Source organism: Vanellus vanellus (genome assembly GCF_965231255.1).
Source record: "Vanellus vanellus genome assembly, chromosome: 22".
NCBI lineage: Eukaryota > Metazoa > Chordata > Aves > Charadriiformes > Charadriidae > Vanellus > Vanellus vanellus.
In genome coordinates, this window is record NC_138927.1 from 616,355 (window position 1) to 633,216 (window position 16,862).

The following is a 16,862-nucleotide window of genomic DNA, read 5'->3' on the forward strand; positions in this document are numbered from 1 at the left end:
AAAGTGTTTGCAATTTATCTCTGGGTTCAATCAGCTGTGCTAAGCACCAGAGCCTTGGCAGTGCCACCACGCTGATGTTTCACTCCAGGGCTGCTGTGGCTCCTTGGCAACAGAACTGACTGTTGTGTTGATGAAATGGTGTATCAATACTTGACCAGATAATGTGGTTTTGGGGTGGTTTTGGGTTTGTTTGGTTTGTTTTTGTGAAATGGCAAAAGGGTTTCAAATGACACGTGAGCTTTGAGTCCAAAGTTTAGTGAGTGTTGAAGTTCCTTTTTTTGCAGACAACTTGAAATGTCATAGAAACATGCTTTTTTCGGACTTTTCTGGTACTTCAAATCCCAGGCTTGGCATGGCCCTGTAGGTGTAAAACATAGTACTGGAAGACCAAGCTAATGGAAGCTAGGTATATGTTTGGGGAGGCAGTATGGCATGGCTTGCTGTTGGGAAACAGGAGGGGATTGTTTTATATCACACTTTCTTTAATCTACAAATTTCAGTACGTTTCTGGATTACAACAGCATGACTTTATTTGTTTTGTGTTTTTTTTCTTAAACAGGAGTGTGACCAGGTACACATAGAAGACGTGGCATCTGATGACAATGGCCAAGATTTAAGGTGGTGTACTGATGAATGCATGAAATGTACAGCTCATGTAATCTGGTTTTTGTGGGGACTTCAAACCCAAATAGGGTTAAAGGGACGGAGGTCAGCATTGTGCAGGGGATGAAACTTGGCAAATGGTGTTTGTTTGCTGGGTGTTTCTTCTTTGAAGAACTACAAAGCATTAAGACTTTTGGAATTATAACATGAATTATATTGTCCACTGTTGAATGTTGCCTATGTGCTTAATGATGTGTCACGAATGGAGAACCAACACTCCAAACTTCACAATCTGACCTTTGAAAGTCTCCCTATGGTTTGCATCCCTCTGTGAGCTGATTGTGCACACTATCAGGCGGGGTGAGGGTAAGTTTTCTGCTGCAGTAATGAGCTGAACTGGCTCGTGGCAAAGTCTGAGAAGTACCTGTCTGTCAGGGAGAAAGAAATACAGGGAAGTGGTGAAGCAGGACCTGCTTCCTGCAGTCGTGGGCTGGTAAAGCAGCTCATCTGCGTGCGGAGCTACAGCTGTGATGTAAAGACACAGATGTTATGCTTGGAAGGTACTGTGCTGAGGTTTATCACTGCAGGATGAGAAAGGAGTTAGTGGGAAGGACGCTCTGTATCGCAGAGGAGTGAGCAGTCAAAGAGCAAAGGAAGGTTTTGTAGTGGAGAGTGTGAAAGAAGAGTTGAATTCGTACATTTCAGTACAGCAGTTCAAACCCAGCAGCAAATGTAGTTGGATATCAGAGTACGTTGCCAACAGAATTCTGTTTCTGCTGTCGGGGTGTGGTGGTGGTTGTGCAGAGTTCCTCTCTGAGGTGCTTTTCTAGCTGCTGTCAGACCTGAAGTCTGTAACCCCCCCCCCACCCCGAAAAGCTGCAGTGATTCTGCTGCTGTGGCACGCTAACAGATCTGCTTTTCTGAAATAGCAACTACAATTTCTCCACGGATGGCTTCAGTGGCTCAGGAAGTAACGCGAATCACAGCTCATCAGTTGGTGTCCAGGGTGGAGTGGACTGGATGAGAAAACTGGCCTTCCGCTACCGCAGGGTACGAGAGATCTACGACAAATACAAAACTAATGTTGGAGGTGAGTGTTCACCTGCACCAGTATCTGAGCACTAAACAGAGTTTGTGGTGCCAGACTCCGTCCTTCCTCAGAGCTTTTGCTTTCCTGAATGTTTGGACATGAAAAGTAACCATCCTCCTAGTGCTAATTGGGATTAAATATCCATGGAATCTAAGAGTACGTCTTCCAAAACTGAACGGCACACCAGTGCAGTCTGGGAGTTATCATGCAGATAGGGGTGGTCAGAGGAAACTTTGGTGCAAACTGTGTCCCATCGCTGATTTTGTATGAAAGGCTGCCTGTCACTCTGCTTAGAACAGGCCTAAATGACTTACAAACCACACTGCTTAGGAGGTCTTTTCACTCGTGTCTTCACAAAATCTGTCTTTTATCATGCTGTTGTCAAGAAATACAGCGTTCACCCTTTTGGCTGTTGTGCGCGTAGTCTGACATCACATCTCTACATCTGTTCACAGAGGCACTTAAAATCGTCTAGTTTTGCTTCTCTTCTAATGCCAAAGTAGTAATGATGATGCAAACCACAGATATCAAATGTAGGTACATTTTCTGTTTAGTCTGAGTCTTGGCATTGCCATCCCCGGGAAAGGGGTGCTGCTGGAGCAGCTCACCTGGCAGTGTGACTCGGCCTGGCAGGGTGTGGGTTTGGGTACTCTTTGCAAAAAAACCTTGATAGAACGTTTTCTTGGACATATTTTCTAAAAACCAGGTGTTCAAAACTATAGCTTTCATCCTTAAAAAAATATATCAGTGTAAATCTGCATTTCAGTATGCTGCAATTACCTTATTCCTGGTAAGGATAAAAAAGGGGGGGATTAAAAAAGGTACCTAAAGGGGATTAAAGTGGAAAGGGTCCTTGGGATGTACGAAGTCAGAGAGGGTGACTGCAGGAGTTCCTTCCTCTGCTGTCTGTGGCCTCAGACAACACCTATTGCTATGAGTGCTTTGTACAAGAGAAACGCATTTTGTTGCGCGTATCCTGAGAAGTGGTTTGAAAGAATCGAAGAAAAGTGTCTACCCAGTTCCCCCCAGTCAGAGTCACAGATGGGTGTCTGGGCTCATCTGTGTCACTGGAAGCTGGTTTCTCCCGTTGCCTCGAGACAGTTTCAGCTTTCAGATGCCTTCAGTACCGTGTTGTTTATTGCCTAACAGGCACCTGTTAAATTGAGTGATGGCTCTCTCTGTGTTAGACTTGCCAGCTCAGCTGGGAAAACGTGTTGCTTGCCTTCCAGGCCTCCTTAGCCCGCAGAAGAGGGAAGCTCTGCAGCGACTGAGGACCGATATAGAAGTGCTAACGGATTCCTGGCTGGAAACTGCTTTAAAGTCCCTGCTACTCATACAGTCCAGGTATGGAAACTGGAAATGTGTATGTTGCTTTCTCAGCGCTTTTTCTCACTTAGATTTGCACTACATTGCTTCCCAGTACCTGTGACAAACAGCAGTAGTAAAGTGAGTGAGTGAGTGAGTGCAGGAACTCCACTCCTGAGCACCCTTTGGGATTTCTCTGCTGTAACATCTATTGTTAAGAAGGTTCCCTTAATAGGGCTGTGCTCACAAAATTGCATTTCTGTCAGAGAATTTCTGTTCAAAACAGAAAACAAACAAGCAAAAACCACACGTCAAAATCTTGGCCTAAAAATCCTCTTGAAAGCATGACACCAAAGCACATGGTGCTGTGGAAAGCCGAGCAAGCTGCCCAGGGTAGTCCCCGGTGCCACTCACCATAGATCTGCTTTTACAAGTGTTTTTCTTTTTTTTTAATAGAAAAAACTGTGTGAACATCCTGATCACAACCACCCAACTGGTGCCAGCTCTTGCCAAAGTTCTCCTGTATGGATTGGGCGAGGTGTTTCCCATCGAAAATATTTACAGTGCTACAAAAATAGGTAAGGGGTTGCGCTGAGCACCTGGCACTGAGGCGTCTGCTGCAGGTTAGCTGGGATTGTCACACAGGAAATCTCCTCTGAGGAGAGGCTGAAAGAGTTGGGGCTGTTCAGCCTGGAGAAGAGAAGGCTCCGGGGAGATCTTATTGCAGCCTTCCAGTCCCTAAAGGGGGCTACAGGAGAGCTGGGGAAGGACTTTTTACAAGGGCATGTAGTGATAGGACGAGGGGGAATGGCTTCAAACTGGAAGAGGGCAGGTTCAGATTGAACATTAGGAAGAAGTTTTTCACTGTGAGGGTGGTGAGGCGCTGGAACAGGTTGCCCAGAGAGGTTGTTGAGGCCCCATCCCTGGAGGTGTTCAAGGCTAGGCTGGATGTGGCCTTGGGCAACCTGGTCTAGTGGGAGGTGTCCCTGTCTGTGGCAGGGGGGGTTGGAACTGGATGATCTTCAAGGTCCCTTCCAACCTAAACCATTCTATGATTCTATGAAATACAGCTGAGCAGCCCCCGTGGCTCCTGTAGTCCAGCTGGCCATGTAACAGTGGTGGCTTCTGGCCACATGAGCTGAACTGAGCGTTATGCACTTCCCAGTAAGACAAGAATGTGTTTCTGTACTGGGAAGAAGGGACCTGTTCAGGATTCTGTTGCTCTCTGCCTAAGGCTCATTATAGTGGGATTGTCTTTTGGCAGGTAAAGAGAGCTGTTTTGAGAGGATCGTGTCACGGTTTGGAAAGAAAGTCACCTATGTGGTAATTGGAGATGGGCGTGACGAAGAGGTTGCGGCTAAGCAGGTGGGTTTCTGACTCTGCAGAGGTGGGATGTGGGTGGATGCAAAGGGAAGTTACTGCAGCAGTCCTTTTCTGCAGGGACTCTTTTTCCAGAGCTGAACTCTTCAGGCCGGGGGCTGCCAGGAGGAAACTTGGCTTTGATGCAAGAGATCTGTCGTTTACTGCGTTAAGATGGGGAGTTTTCTGGCTCTTTGCGGTTTAAAGCTTCTGTTTTACTGTCGTTTGGGATTGCATATAACATTGTCCCTGTAAACAGTGTCTTGATGCAGCGATCAGTTAGGATAATGGCATTTCTCAGAAGCACGGACTCGGTCAGGACTCGGTTGCCAGCAGTCAGATCAATACACAGCTCTTACCATTAGTCTGAATTACAAACGAGGAGCAGTTTGATTTGGATAGGCCTGAATAGGTTGTTCATTCATGCTAATTAAAGGCAGTGAAGTGCACAGATTATTGTCAGGACACGGTCTGTGCAGGCTTCACACCACGTGCCGGAGTTGTCATCTGCGCAGGTTCCCTGGGAGCCCTGGAAAGGCTTTCCTGGGCAAAGCAGCAGCTCCCAGCCGAGTGCTGAGGTTTCCATCATGAACGTTCAAAGCAGCTGATAGTCAGTGCTGGTGCCCATCGTAAGCAGATGTGCAGATAAGATAAGCTTCAGATACCGATGTGCATAGGGCTGAGGTGCTCTCTGAACGTGGTATGCTGAGACAGTGCTGTCACAAACCCCGTATTGCACAACCCTGCACGTGTACCTTGACTGCTTCCACCTAGCTGTAAAATCACTCCGATAAACCCGACTTTGTCATATCTCTGTTACAGCACAACATGCCTTTCTGGAGGATCACAAATCACGCAGACCTCGTGTCCCTTCACCAAGCCCTCGAGTTAGACTTCCTGTAAGAAGTTGGAGCGAAGGCGTGACTGCAGCTCCTGCAAGCCCTCTCCGTCGCTGGGGAGGCAGAATTCTCATACATTTGGGGACTCACTTTTCAGCTTGATGAAGAAAACGTACCTAATGCAAACTGTACAGTAGAACATGACACGGGGGCATTTCCTCAGGAGCGCAGGCCCTGCCAAGTACAAAGGTGTCCTGTAAAGAAGCACTAGGCTCAGCAGGGCTAGAGCTTGTCTGAAGAAGAGACTTGCAGAAGCCAGCTGAATTCCTCTAGCAGGTAGTCTCCAGAGGGAGGGGGTGATACAACAGCAGAAGTATTTGTAAGAGCCTTTTCCTTTCTATTCAGCTTAGTTGTAGAACCCAAGTAAACACAAAACCTTATTTTTATAGAAAAATACTGATGGCAGAGCTGAACCTCCCTTATTTCGCAAAGCCGAAAAGAGCTGTGTTTTTTTTTCCATAGGAAATATTAATGAAAATGTCAAAAATACCTCTATTGCTGTGAAATGTGTCCTCTCTCCTGCCCTGGGTGTTCGAACCAGTTAATTTATTACAATGTCCTTATGTTATTTCCTCAATGTGGGATTACTGGAAAATAGAAAGTTAAGGGAATGTTTCTGGGATACATGGTTCCTTGTAGAGGAAAGAGTTGGTGTTCTGAGTTGATCCCAGTGGCTTCTGGTCAATATGCGCACAAGCCCTGTTAACAAGCAGGAGATCATTGGATTTCAGCTATCCATGACCCAGACTGTAGTTCCCACAGATTTTCCCTGTAAAGTAAAAAAAAAAACCTGCCTAGGAACATTAGATACAGCACAACACTATTGCAGACTGCTCAGATGTGAACAGAGTCCTCATCTGGACTAAGAATAATTTGAGAACTAAATCCTCATGAGTGTTACAAAGAAGAAGGGTATGGTTATTAACCTTCACCTCTGCTTTCCTGACTCCGTGTGTCAGAACAAGTTCCTTTTAGTAGAATCAGATTCAATTTTGCATTCTTCTTTGCATTAGCCTAACTACATAGTGAGAAACAAAACTCTTGTTAAGAGGGACTTAATTTTCTAGGACACTGTGACTTGGCAGCCTGGAGCACGCTGGCCTTGGGGGTGATGGTTATGCTGATTTTTCTGCTACCATCTCAGAATAAAAAGCTGGAGTCGGTGACCTGCAGTGCCACTAGCGCTGCCAGAAATAGCCAACTGGAGACTGGGGGCTGGCATGGGGCGCTGGTGTTATGCCAAGTCGGGCTGTGCTCAATGGTATCTGCCTCCTGCCTGTACCCTGACAGCACCAAATCAGCAGGTGCCGGGGGTTTCTGCACAGAGGACGGCTGTCTGCTGTGCCCCACCACACGCCTCTGCTGCTCCTGCTGAGCCAAACACCACAGCTGCACCCAAACCCCTCCAGATCACTGGTCTCCAGCCCAGCGTCACCCGTCTGGGACCCACAGGGGACTGGTCTGGAAGCATGTTGCTTCAGGGAGGACGCTGCCCCACTCAGACTGTCCCCACAGAAGCAGGTGATATGTTTGCTGCATTCCTTTTATGGCATTTATTACTGAGGAATAATTTTCATCGGTGCTGGGGGAGTTGCTCTGCTGTGCCCCCGGAGCATTCCTGGGCCAGCTCTGGTCAGCACCGTGGAGGAGACGCCTAGAGCATGGGGTTTAGATCCCCAGAGCTATGGGACTGGACGCAGAGGTCTCTGTTTCACATGTTCCTAGCTCAAGTTTTGGTTTTTAATTAAAAAAAAAAAAAAAAAATCAGAGGAGTTTGTCTTTTCTCCAAGGTGGTTGCAGGAGTTGGGAGCAGTCTGCGTTCCATCCAGCTCCTTGCTAAGTGTTGGCCTTGTGCTCTGATCTCAGACGGACTCTCCGGGTCTGCATATTTCCCCGGGAGCTCTGCTTCAGGAGTGTGCCATCTGTGTAGAAGCTGCTGCCTGCGAGCAGTCCTGTTAGAAAAATTTGAGGAGCCAATTTCTGCTGTGGGTGTTCCTGAACAGCTCAGTGAAGGGGATGTCTTTTGGCTGCTCTGCCAGCTTCTGCTCTGCTGGCCCAGCAGAGCCCCTGGAGCAAGCTGGGGGCGTGCTGTGTAGCGCTCAGCAGCGGGGTTTGAAGAGAAGCAGGAGCAGGAGCCCACGGGGGATCTTCTCCCATCTGCTGTGGGGGGGAGCTCAGGTGTGTTCCCACGCAGCCGGGGCAGCCCGTGTAGCAGGGTGGTGGTGTTTCACAGCAGCGTGGGTCCCATGCAGGAAAGGGAGAGCCACTGCAGGGCTACAGCTCCTTTGCTGCTGGGTCCATAAAGAGTCCAGTTCATCTGGGGTCCCTGTGACGTGTCATTACTGCATCTGGTAGGAAGTGAACCGCTCCAAGAAGCAGCCCCATTGCTCCCAGGGTCTGAAATGTCTCTAGAAGATCAGGACTTACTTGCAGTCACAGAAGAATCTGTGCTGGATCCTGAACATCTTTCTGTGGGTCCCCAGCCCATCCAAAGGTCTCCTGTAAGCAGGCTTGGGACATGTCCCAGCCTGTGAAACAGCCTGTTCGGAGCACGTCTTGTACTCTGGCCGGCTGAACTTTGGGATTAAAACCTGTGCCTTAACCTCCCACCATCCGGCGTGGCCGAGCAGCCCCTTTGCTTCACTAACACCCAAAGCAGCTGGCAGGAGAGTCGCCCGCATGGGGAGGTGGGGTGTGTTTTGGCCAGGCGCTCGCAGGGAGTGCTGGACCCGAGGTACCAAGCAGCCCGGCGGCTGGCTGGCTTTGCTTTGTGTTTGTTTACTTTAAAATATTTTAAGGAAATTCTAAGATGGCAAAATTTTAGCCGAGTGTGGAACTCTTGCAGCCAGTGACATTTCATACTGATATTTATACGATGTCTCCTTGAATGTATGTAAAGTACTTTTATAATAGGAGGTTGATGGTACATTTCTGTGTTTATGTTTAATAAAGGTTGACCTGGCTATTTTATTTTTTCCTCTGCTGGCTGAATTTAAGACTTTTCCCCTCTCGTGTGCCAAACAGCATCTCTAGCTGAGCATTGATTTGCATCTGTCTCTGTGCTCTCCCGTTTCCCCTGACCTGGCTGTAGCTGAACTGGTGACAAACCCCAATGCCCGAGTGACAGCCAGCCCGCTGTCCTGGGGCACTCAGGCCGAGCTGGCCCCGGGCGCTGCCGGCCTCCCCTCCAGCTTCACCGCAGTTGCGGAGGCTTTAAAAAAACCTACCTGATCCGCTAATATTTGCTGCCTCCAAGAGCCCTGGGGGAGATGGCGGTGCTGGCGCTCACGGAAGGCGGCAGGACGCCAGAGCCCACAGCAGCCCCTGCTGCGCTACCGCCCCCTCGGCAGCAGGAGAGTGGTGAGGGGTGAGCCCCGGGTGCTGCTGCCTGCAGAGCCTTTGCCCGTCCGTGGTCTGTGTAATGGGAACTGTCCTATGAACTGGAAAAAAAAAAAAAAAACAAACCAAAATAAAGTCTTTATTTTCTATAGTCACTGCTTCAGCCTGTTCTCTGACACCCCTGCGGTCAATCCCAGTCCCCTGCCATGGCCTGGGCTTGGTGGTGCTGATGGCATTCAGGGGCATGGTGCTGGCAGGTCCCAGCGCAGCTGCTGCCCGAGCCAGCAGTGGAGGTACCGGCTCCTTGGTGCTGCTGTGGTGCCCGGGGAGGCACGCGGCACTGGGACAGTCCCCCACAAACCTGCCCTTCCCTTTTGCCATCAAAAACGGCTCTACTCCAAATGGTGGTGGTGCTGCTCTCCTGGGCCACGGGCTTATCTTGTTACAGGACCAGCTGTCAGAGGAGCATTTCAGGTCCTCCTCCCCCGGTACGATGGGGCGGCCTCCTGGGACAGGGTCCTGCTGGGAAGGTGGGGGGCAAGGGGAAAGGGCTGGTGCCCGGACGTGCCACAGCTGCTGGCTGGGCAATAGGAAGAGGAGGCAGAGTCCATTTTGGGGCCTGTGCGGGTTTTGGCAGAGCACCGGGGGCAGCCCCCGCCTGGGAAACAGCGGGTGTCTGGAGCCGGCACAGCCCCACACTGGCCATGTCAACAGCCACGTACAGCTGAGATATGGGACTTGGGCATCTCCAGCCTGGTGACAGCACTGGGAGCACCACCCGGGATGCAGCAGTGGGAAGGTGAGCAAAGAGCCATAATAAGCCAAAACTGGTGAGCCACGCTGTGGCCGTACACCAGGACATGGCCACTGTCCCCCAGGAGGACGGGGTCCCAGGGCGCTGCTGCACCCTGCCAGCCCCCACCCCACAAACACCACTTGCTGCTCAAAGGAGAAAAGTGACGGTCTGGGTCAGCAGCAAAGGGGTGACCTGCCCGGCCCCGGCCCCGGCTTCCAGCGTGGCGCTTCAGCTCTGCCCCTCTCCCAGCCCGCAGCAGGGCGGGAAAGGCAGGCAGGGACCCGGCCAACCTGGCTAAGAGCAGATCCGGCATTTCTGTCCATGGAGAATCCACATTGGAACGTGCTTCCCCGTTTCTGAAGGGGAAAGTGCCGCCACAAGGCAGGGGCACAGCCCCCACGTGCCCTGACCCCGCACCATCCCACACTGACCCCCCCTGGCTGCGGGCACCCAACCGCCCCCGCCTGCCCGCAGGGGAGTCCCTGCCGCCTTCCCCGGCCCTCCCTGAACATGGCGATGCCGGGTGACCTTCAACCTTAACAGCAAAACAGGAGAAGGAGGAAAATCCCGGCTGGAAACAGAAATAGCAGATAGCTGCTGCCAAGGAGGGAACGAGCTCTTCCCCACCAGCACCCACCTCCCCGAGCAGCAACGGCGGCAGCCGGCACAGGAGAGGCACAGACAGAGAGAACAAACTGTTGCACGGGTTTTTTTTTTCCTTTTTTTTTTTTTTTTTGAAAAAGCTAATAATAAATAATGAGAGAAGCTGACAGGGCAGTGCGGCCACAATGTGCTGGACACCCCCACAAACACCAAGGCTCTCCCTGAGGGCACAGCCATGGGAGCTGTGTGCTGTGGGACTCGCTGGGTGCGTGCACATCACCCCCCGTTCCGCCAGGTCCCTCCAGCTGCCCGAAACAACAGCCCGGGGCGGGGTGGGGGGGCAGGAGTGAGAGCAGGACTAACAAATCTGTCTCCCTGGCAAGTCACTTTGGAGGAGCTGGCCTCACATAGCAGACTCAGCAGCAGCCGCCCCATTCAGGAATCGCTGCCCCACAGGCCGGGAGACGGGGAACTGGGCCTGGGCCAGCCACTGCATCCGCCTGTTCACGAGGTCTGGCACCGAGAGCGAGCGGAACTCCAGCCCGTCGGTCCTCCCGTTGGCATCCACCTCGTCGTAGCCGCCTTCTTGCTGTGCCCGCACGTTGGGGTGCAGCCACTTGTAGTAGGTGACTCTCAGCGCCAGCCCCAGCAGGTAGCAGGGCAGGGCGGCGGAGACCAGCGGGATGAGGTGCGAGTGCTCATCAGAGGGGGACCGGCACCAGAGCCAGGACAGGGCCAGCAGCATGCTGTCCACCAGGATGAAGCCATGATAGATGATGCTGCGGTACAGCGTCCTCCCCTGCGCCACATTGAACCAGCTGAAGTAGAGGATCACGGCCACCATGGCGCGGTAGAGCTGCTCAGGTCCGGGCGACTCCATGAAGTCCGTGCCCTGGAGGCTGACCCAAAGGAACATGGCCAGCCACACAAGCAGGAAGTGGACAGCCACGCCGTAGGGCCAGAGCAGGGCGAAGAGGGCGACCACGAGGATGCGGGGGCAGATGAGGAAGAGGTTCCAGAGGAAGTAGACAATGGAAGAGCCCCGGCTCAGCTCATACTTGTCCTGCAGGAAGGAGCGCAGGGACTGGTGGTAGTCCAGCAGAGACCAGGTCACACACAGGAATGCAGTGCAGATCCCCAGTCCTGTGAACACAGCGGTGGAGATGTTGAGGGCAGACCTTGCTAAAACGAGCTTCCCACCAGATCGCAAAGCAGCTGCTGGGGAGGGTCAGTGCCTCAGGACCTGCGTCTCCCCCGGCCTTCTGCCCTCCCCGAGGAGAAGGAGGCTGGTGCCCGGCCTTGCCCAGGAGATGAGGAAGAAACGACAGGACAGCAGCTCTGCAGAGTGTGTCTCCCACACAGGCAGGAGACGAGTGCTGGCTCCATCCAACCAGCGCATGGTTGGGCTCCCCGTTTCATGACAGTGACACTTGCTCCCCAACCCAGGCCGAGCACCAAAGCGCCTCCTCGGTGTTGTGCTCCACCCTCCGCCCACATCCACAACAGCATCTCTCCACTCCCCAGCAGGCTCCTGATTTCTCTCCTGACCCTCAGCCTCTCCTGGGGTACGTAGGGGAATGACCACAGAGGTCCCCCAGCTTCAACCCTCCCGCCCTAGGCCCAGCATAGTCCATTGGGGCACATAAGCGCAGGACAGGGATCCACCCTTCTGTCTGTCACGCCAAAGGAAGGAGTGATGTGGGAGAACAACACCTCAAGCAAGGACAGACAAACTGTTCTGCTGGGTCCTGCAGCCGCTAGACAGCCCATCTGGTCTGTCCCATCCAAGCCCGCTCTGACCTCAAGCCCGCAGCCCCCCTCCCCTGCCCCAGACCCCTCACCCTGGGAGGGCTCTGCCTTGTTTGTCCGCAGGATAACGTAGAGGAGCAGGGTGAGCTGCGGGGTGTTCTCCAGGAAGGTCTCGAAGAGGCGCAGCATGCTGATGTCGTGGGAGAGGAAGGCCATGCGGCTCTGCTCCTCCTCCTCCTCCGCCTTTGCCCAGCACACCTTCCAGCCCACCTTCAGAGCGTGGAGGCACCTGTGTGGGGACCTGGCCAGTGACGAGGGGCTGCTGGGTGGCAACCCCTCAGTCCTCACGCTGCCCCGGCAGGACAACTGAAAACGCTCCCATTTATGCTCAAACCAGTCCCTCCCTCTTTGCAAGCCGAGCACCGCCGTGTCCACAGGACACCCAGCTTCTGCGTGAAGTTCAAGTGTGAAACTGAGCATCGCCCTCGGCGGAAGCAGATGGATTATTTCCTTCCCCGGGAAGGGGAGGCACAGCGCAGCCCACACCGCTTCCCCAAACGGCCGGGAGTGCCCAGGCTGAGACAAGGTTTCGGGGCGCTCACGGCTGCCGGGGGCTCTGACACCCAGCCCTGCTCAGTTTTGCCTCCGGCAGCGGCGACAGCAGCGGGAGATGGAGCAAAATGTGTGCTTTGGGATGTGGATGAGAAACTTCAGCTGGAGGGAGGCGGGTGGCTCCTACTAAAGCGTTTCCAACCTGTCTCCAACCCGGGGCTGGGCCAAACCGCTCTGCCCGCGGAGCCCCGTGGACACCCTGACACCCGGGGACAGGGGGGACAGGGACGGGGCACCCCGCATCCCCGGGTGTCGGGATGTCCAAGGGTCTCCCCGGGCAGAGCGGGGGCCGCAGGGGGTCGGGCCCGCAGGAGCAAGGGGAGAGGCTGGGGGGGGACGCTTGGGGGAGAGGCGGGGGGATCGGAGGGATGCCCGGGGGACACGGCGTACCTGAAGAGGAAGCCGAGCTGGAGGAGATGGAGGGCGGCGACCAGCCATTGGGGCACGTCGGGGCGCAGGGGGGGCGGGTCGGAACGGAGCCAGAGCCAGCTGCAGGCCTGCGTGGCGACCGAGGCGGCGACCAACAGGGCCAGCACCAAAGCGGCCCAGCCGGGTTGCCCTCCCCGGGCGTACTCCGCCGCCACCCACCCGTCGGCGAACACGTCCAGCGCCGCCGCCGCCGTCCCCACCGCCGCCAGACACAGCTGCAGAGGGCCGAACCGCGGCGCCATCGGCGGTGGGAGGGGGCGGGGGCGGGGACAGACGGCGGGGGCGGAGCTTTGCTTTCCCCGCCCCCCGCCCCCAAACGAAGTAAGCGGTTTGGGGACCGTCACAGAATCACGGAATGGTTTGGGAAGGGACCTTAAAGACCACCCAGTGCCACCCCATGCAGGGACCCCTCCCCCCAGCCCTGGTTGCTCCAAGCCCCGTCCAACCCGGCCTTGAACACCTCCAGGGATGGGGCAGCCACAGCTTCTCGGGGCACCCTGCGCCAGGGGCTCACCGCCCCCACAGGGAAGAATTTCTCCCTAATATCTAAATCTCCCCTCTTCCAGTTTAAAACCTTTACCCCTCATCCCATGGCTCCCCTCCCCGATCCAGAGTCCCTCCCCAGCTCTCCTGGAACCCCTTTAGGCACTGGAAGGTGCTCCAACATCTCCCCGGAGCCTTCTCTTCTCCAGGCTGAACCCCCCCACCTCTCCCAGCCTGTCCTCACAGCAGAGGGGCTCCAGCCCTCCCAGCAGCTCCGGGGCCTCCTCCAGCCCTGCTCCAACAGCTCCGTGTCCTTCTGCTGTTGGGACCCCCCGAGCTGGAGGCAGCACTGCAGGGGGGTCTCCCCAGAGCACAGCAGAGGGGCACAATCCCCTCCCTCGCCCCGCTGGCCACGCTGCTGGGGATGCAGCCCACCCAAACCAAACAGGAATATTCCAAGCCACAGCAGAAACCAGCAGTACCAGGCATCTCCCCGCCATCCAGCCCTGCAGAGCCAGAGGAGGCCTTCACAGAGCCATTACCGGGCTCCAAACCAGTTGGGATCACCAGTGTGGACCCCCACTCCCCACCTCGCAAAAGACAAAGGGCCAGAGTGTTAAGCCACCCCCTTAACGCATATCCCTCCTGCCTCCCCTGTCGGCTGGGACCACCACTCCCTGACAGCCCAGCACATCTGTACCTGGGTCATGGCCCAAAGGAGGCCATACCAGAACTTGCAGATCTGGACAACTGGTAGAAAGTACCAGAATATCCCATAGTCCGAACTGGGCCGGAGTGGAAAATACCTGACAAAAGTCGATTATCTTGGCCCCTGTAAGTATGATTCTCGTGAGACCCTGAGAGCTCTCCTGGACGGCAGAGGGCTGTGGTCAGCACCTCCTCTGAGCCTGGACACTGCTCAGGCTGACACCTCGGGCACTGGAAGGCCGGGGCGAGACACACCCCTCGAGTCCCAGTTATCGCCCGCTGAGGAATGCCGGTGCACTGGGGGTATTTTAACTCCAGGCGAGCCTCTCCCTCATCCACCTCTCTACATACACATTAGCTCTTAAAAGTGTGGATGTTCTTATACTTTACTGGATCCAAATATTTGTCTGTGCACCTGTAAAAGGGGCACCCGTCAGCTCATCGGAGTCACCCGTTGTGAAAGGACCTTTAATCCTTATTGTTAAAGACTCGGGTGTAGGTGGTGTGTAACCCCTTAACTGTTGTGTGTTTGTGCTTCCATGTGTATCTACTGATTTAGGACACCTTGCAGTAAGCGTGAATCTTGCCATCTTCGATTCTGTAATTAAGTCGCTGTTCAATTATTTTATGAAATCATCTTCTAAATCCTTAATCAGTTAATGATTAAGGGCTGCCAAAACTTAACTCTTGATCTACCTCAAATCATTAATAAATTTTAAATTGCTACTAAATCATAACCGCATCAAATATTTCCATCCGTGACACACCCTGACACCAGCACCAGCTCTGGGGCACCAGCAGCACGGCTCCAGCACATGCTCTGAAGTGGTACCATGGGTCAAACACCAACCATGGCTGTGGATTCCTCCTTCACCCTCACTCCTCTTCTGACATAAGGCTTCCATTCCACCGCTGCTGCTCTGCTGGGGGCACCACCACCTTGGTGTGCCCAGGCCATGCTGCTCTGCTCCCAGGCTGGGTCCTCGCCCCTGCAGCCCTTCCCACTCTCCGACCCTGTCCGGGCCCTTCTGGCAGAAGGTGCAGATGAGCTGCGGGAGCTGCCAGGGCTGCTGCCCACCCAGGGCCTGCTCAGGCTGTGGGTTCTGAGCACGACACCCCACTGCCAGACCCCTGGGAGCCCGGCAACACAAATGTTCCTTGTGTGTCTCATTCGCCCGCCCCTAAAGGGTCCAACACCACAGAATCATTGAATAGTTAGAGTTGGAAGGGACTTTAAAGACCATCTAGTTCCAACCCCCCTTCTAACACTGCGCGTTGGCTCCCTCAAGGTTCATGGAGACTCTAGCAAAGCCCAAGGCAGGTAAATCACCAAACCATTCAGTGTTTCTTAATGGGGAAGCAGTCACGGTCAGTTTGCCATCCCCAGCTGAAGGAAGAAACTAAGTGGATGTGAGTTAAGAGAACACAGAAGGGAAGAGTTGTTTATGCTCAGTAATTGGGGGAAAAAATAAATCAAAATTTAAAAAATAATGGTTTGGGTTGGAAGGGACCTTAAATAAATAGGTGTCTCGCCACGCTCACAGCAAAGAATTTCTTCTTGATATGTCATCTCAATCTCCCCTCTTTCAGTGTAAAACCATTCCCTTTTGGCCCATGGCTCCCCTCCCTGATCCAGAGCCCCTCCCCAGCTCTCCTGGAGCCCCTTTAGCCACTGGAAGGTCACTATAAGGTCTCCCCGGAGCCTTCTCTTCTCCAGGCTGAACCCCCCCACCTCTCCCAGCCTGTCCTCACAGCAGAGGGGCTCCAGCCCTCCCAGCATCTCCGCAGCCTCCTCTGGCCCCGCTCCAACAGCTCCATGTCCTTCTGATGTTGGGACCCCCCGAGCTGGAGGCAGCACTGCAGGGGGGTCTCCCCAGAGCGCAGCAGAGGGGCACAATCCCCTCCCTCTCCCCGCTGGCCACGCTGCTGGGGATGCAGCCTGGGATGGGGGTGGCCTTCTGGTCTGCCAGTGTGCATTGCTGGCTCACAGCCAGCTTTTCACCCCCCAGTCCTTCTCCTCAAGGCTTCTGTCAATCCACCCACCCCTCAAGGGCAAAAACTATACACTCATTGGCTTTTCTGAAACGCCTATACACCAATGCACACAGCACTGGGAATAAACAAAAGCAGTTAGAGATCTGCGTGCAGTCACGGGACCATGATCTCATTGCAATTACTGAGGTGTGGTGGGATAGCTCACACGAGTGCAACGCTGTCATGGAGGGCTATGTTCTCTTTAGGAAAGACAGGCCAGCGAGGCGAGGTGGCGGAGTCACTCTTTATGTAAGAGAGCAACTGGAATGTATCGAGCTCTCCCTGGGGACAGATGAAGAGCAAGTTGAGAGCTTGCAGGTAAGGATCAAGGGGCAGGGTAATATGAGAGACACTGTTGTGGGTGTCTATTACAGGCCACCTGATCAGGATGGGGAAGTTGATGAGGCCTTCTACAGACAGGTGAGAATTGCCTCACAATCACAGACCTTGGTTCTCATGGGGGACTTCAACTACCCTGACATCTGCTGGCAAGGCCACACAGCTGGGCACGTACAGTCCAGGAGGTTCCTCCAGTACATTGATGATTACTTTTTGACTCAGGTGGTGGAGCCCACCAGGAGAGATGTACTACTGGACCTAGTACTAACAAAGGACTGGTGGAGGATGTTAAGGTTGGATGTACTACTGGACCTAGTACTGACTAACAAAGGACTGGTGGAGGATGTTAAGGTTGGGGGCAGACTGGGCTGCAGCGATCATGAGAAGATTTAGTTCAGGATTAAGTGCAGTATACACAAAATGACAAGTAGGGTTGAAACCTTAAACTTCAGGAGGGCTAACTTTGATCACTTCAAGGAATTGCTTGGACAAATCCCATGGGAGAGGGCTCTAG

General features: G+C 53.8%; 2 protein-coding genes across 3 annotated transcripts in view; one reads left to right on the forward strand and one right to left on the reverse strand.

Moving 5' to 3' along the window:
- The window catches only part of EYA3 (EYA transcriptional coactivator and phosphatase 3), a 55,885-nt gene extending 50,140 nt beyond the window's left edge, over positions 1–5,745 (forward strand). For both annotated transcript variants that reach the window (XM_082494351.1, XM_082494352.1), the window contains 6 exons: positions 560–618; positions 1,533–1,693; positions 2,923–3,037; positions 3,455–3,576; positions 4,263–4,363; positions 5,180–5,745. In XM_082494351.1, the coding sequence (XP_082350477.1) occupies positions 560–618; positions 1,533–1,693; positions 2,923–3,037; positions 3,455–3,576; positions 4,263–4,363; positions 5,180–5,260 (639 nt within the window). In that variant the 3' untranslated portion in view covers positions 5,261–5,745. The remainder of the gene's footprint in view (positions 1–559; positions 619–1,532; positions 1,694–2,922; positions 3,038–3,454; positions 3,577–4,262; positions 4,364–5,179) is intronic.
- A 4,381-nt stretch (positions 5,746–10,126) lies between these two features.
- XKR8 (XK related 8) lies at positions 10,127–13,026 on the reverse strand (the record flags this gene model as incomplete). Its single annotated transcript, XM_082494143.1, has 3 exons — positions 10,127–11,137; positions 11,836–12,032; positions 12,746–13,026. The coding sequence occupies 3 exons, from the start codon at positions 13,024–13,026 to the stop codon at positions 10,398–10,400; spliced, it is 1,218 nt and encodes a 405-aa protein (XP_082350269.1). The 3' UTR covers positions 10,127–10,397.
- Positions 13,027–16,862: the final 3,836 nt, after the last annotated feature.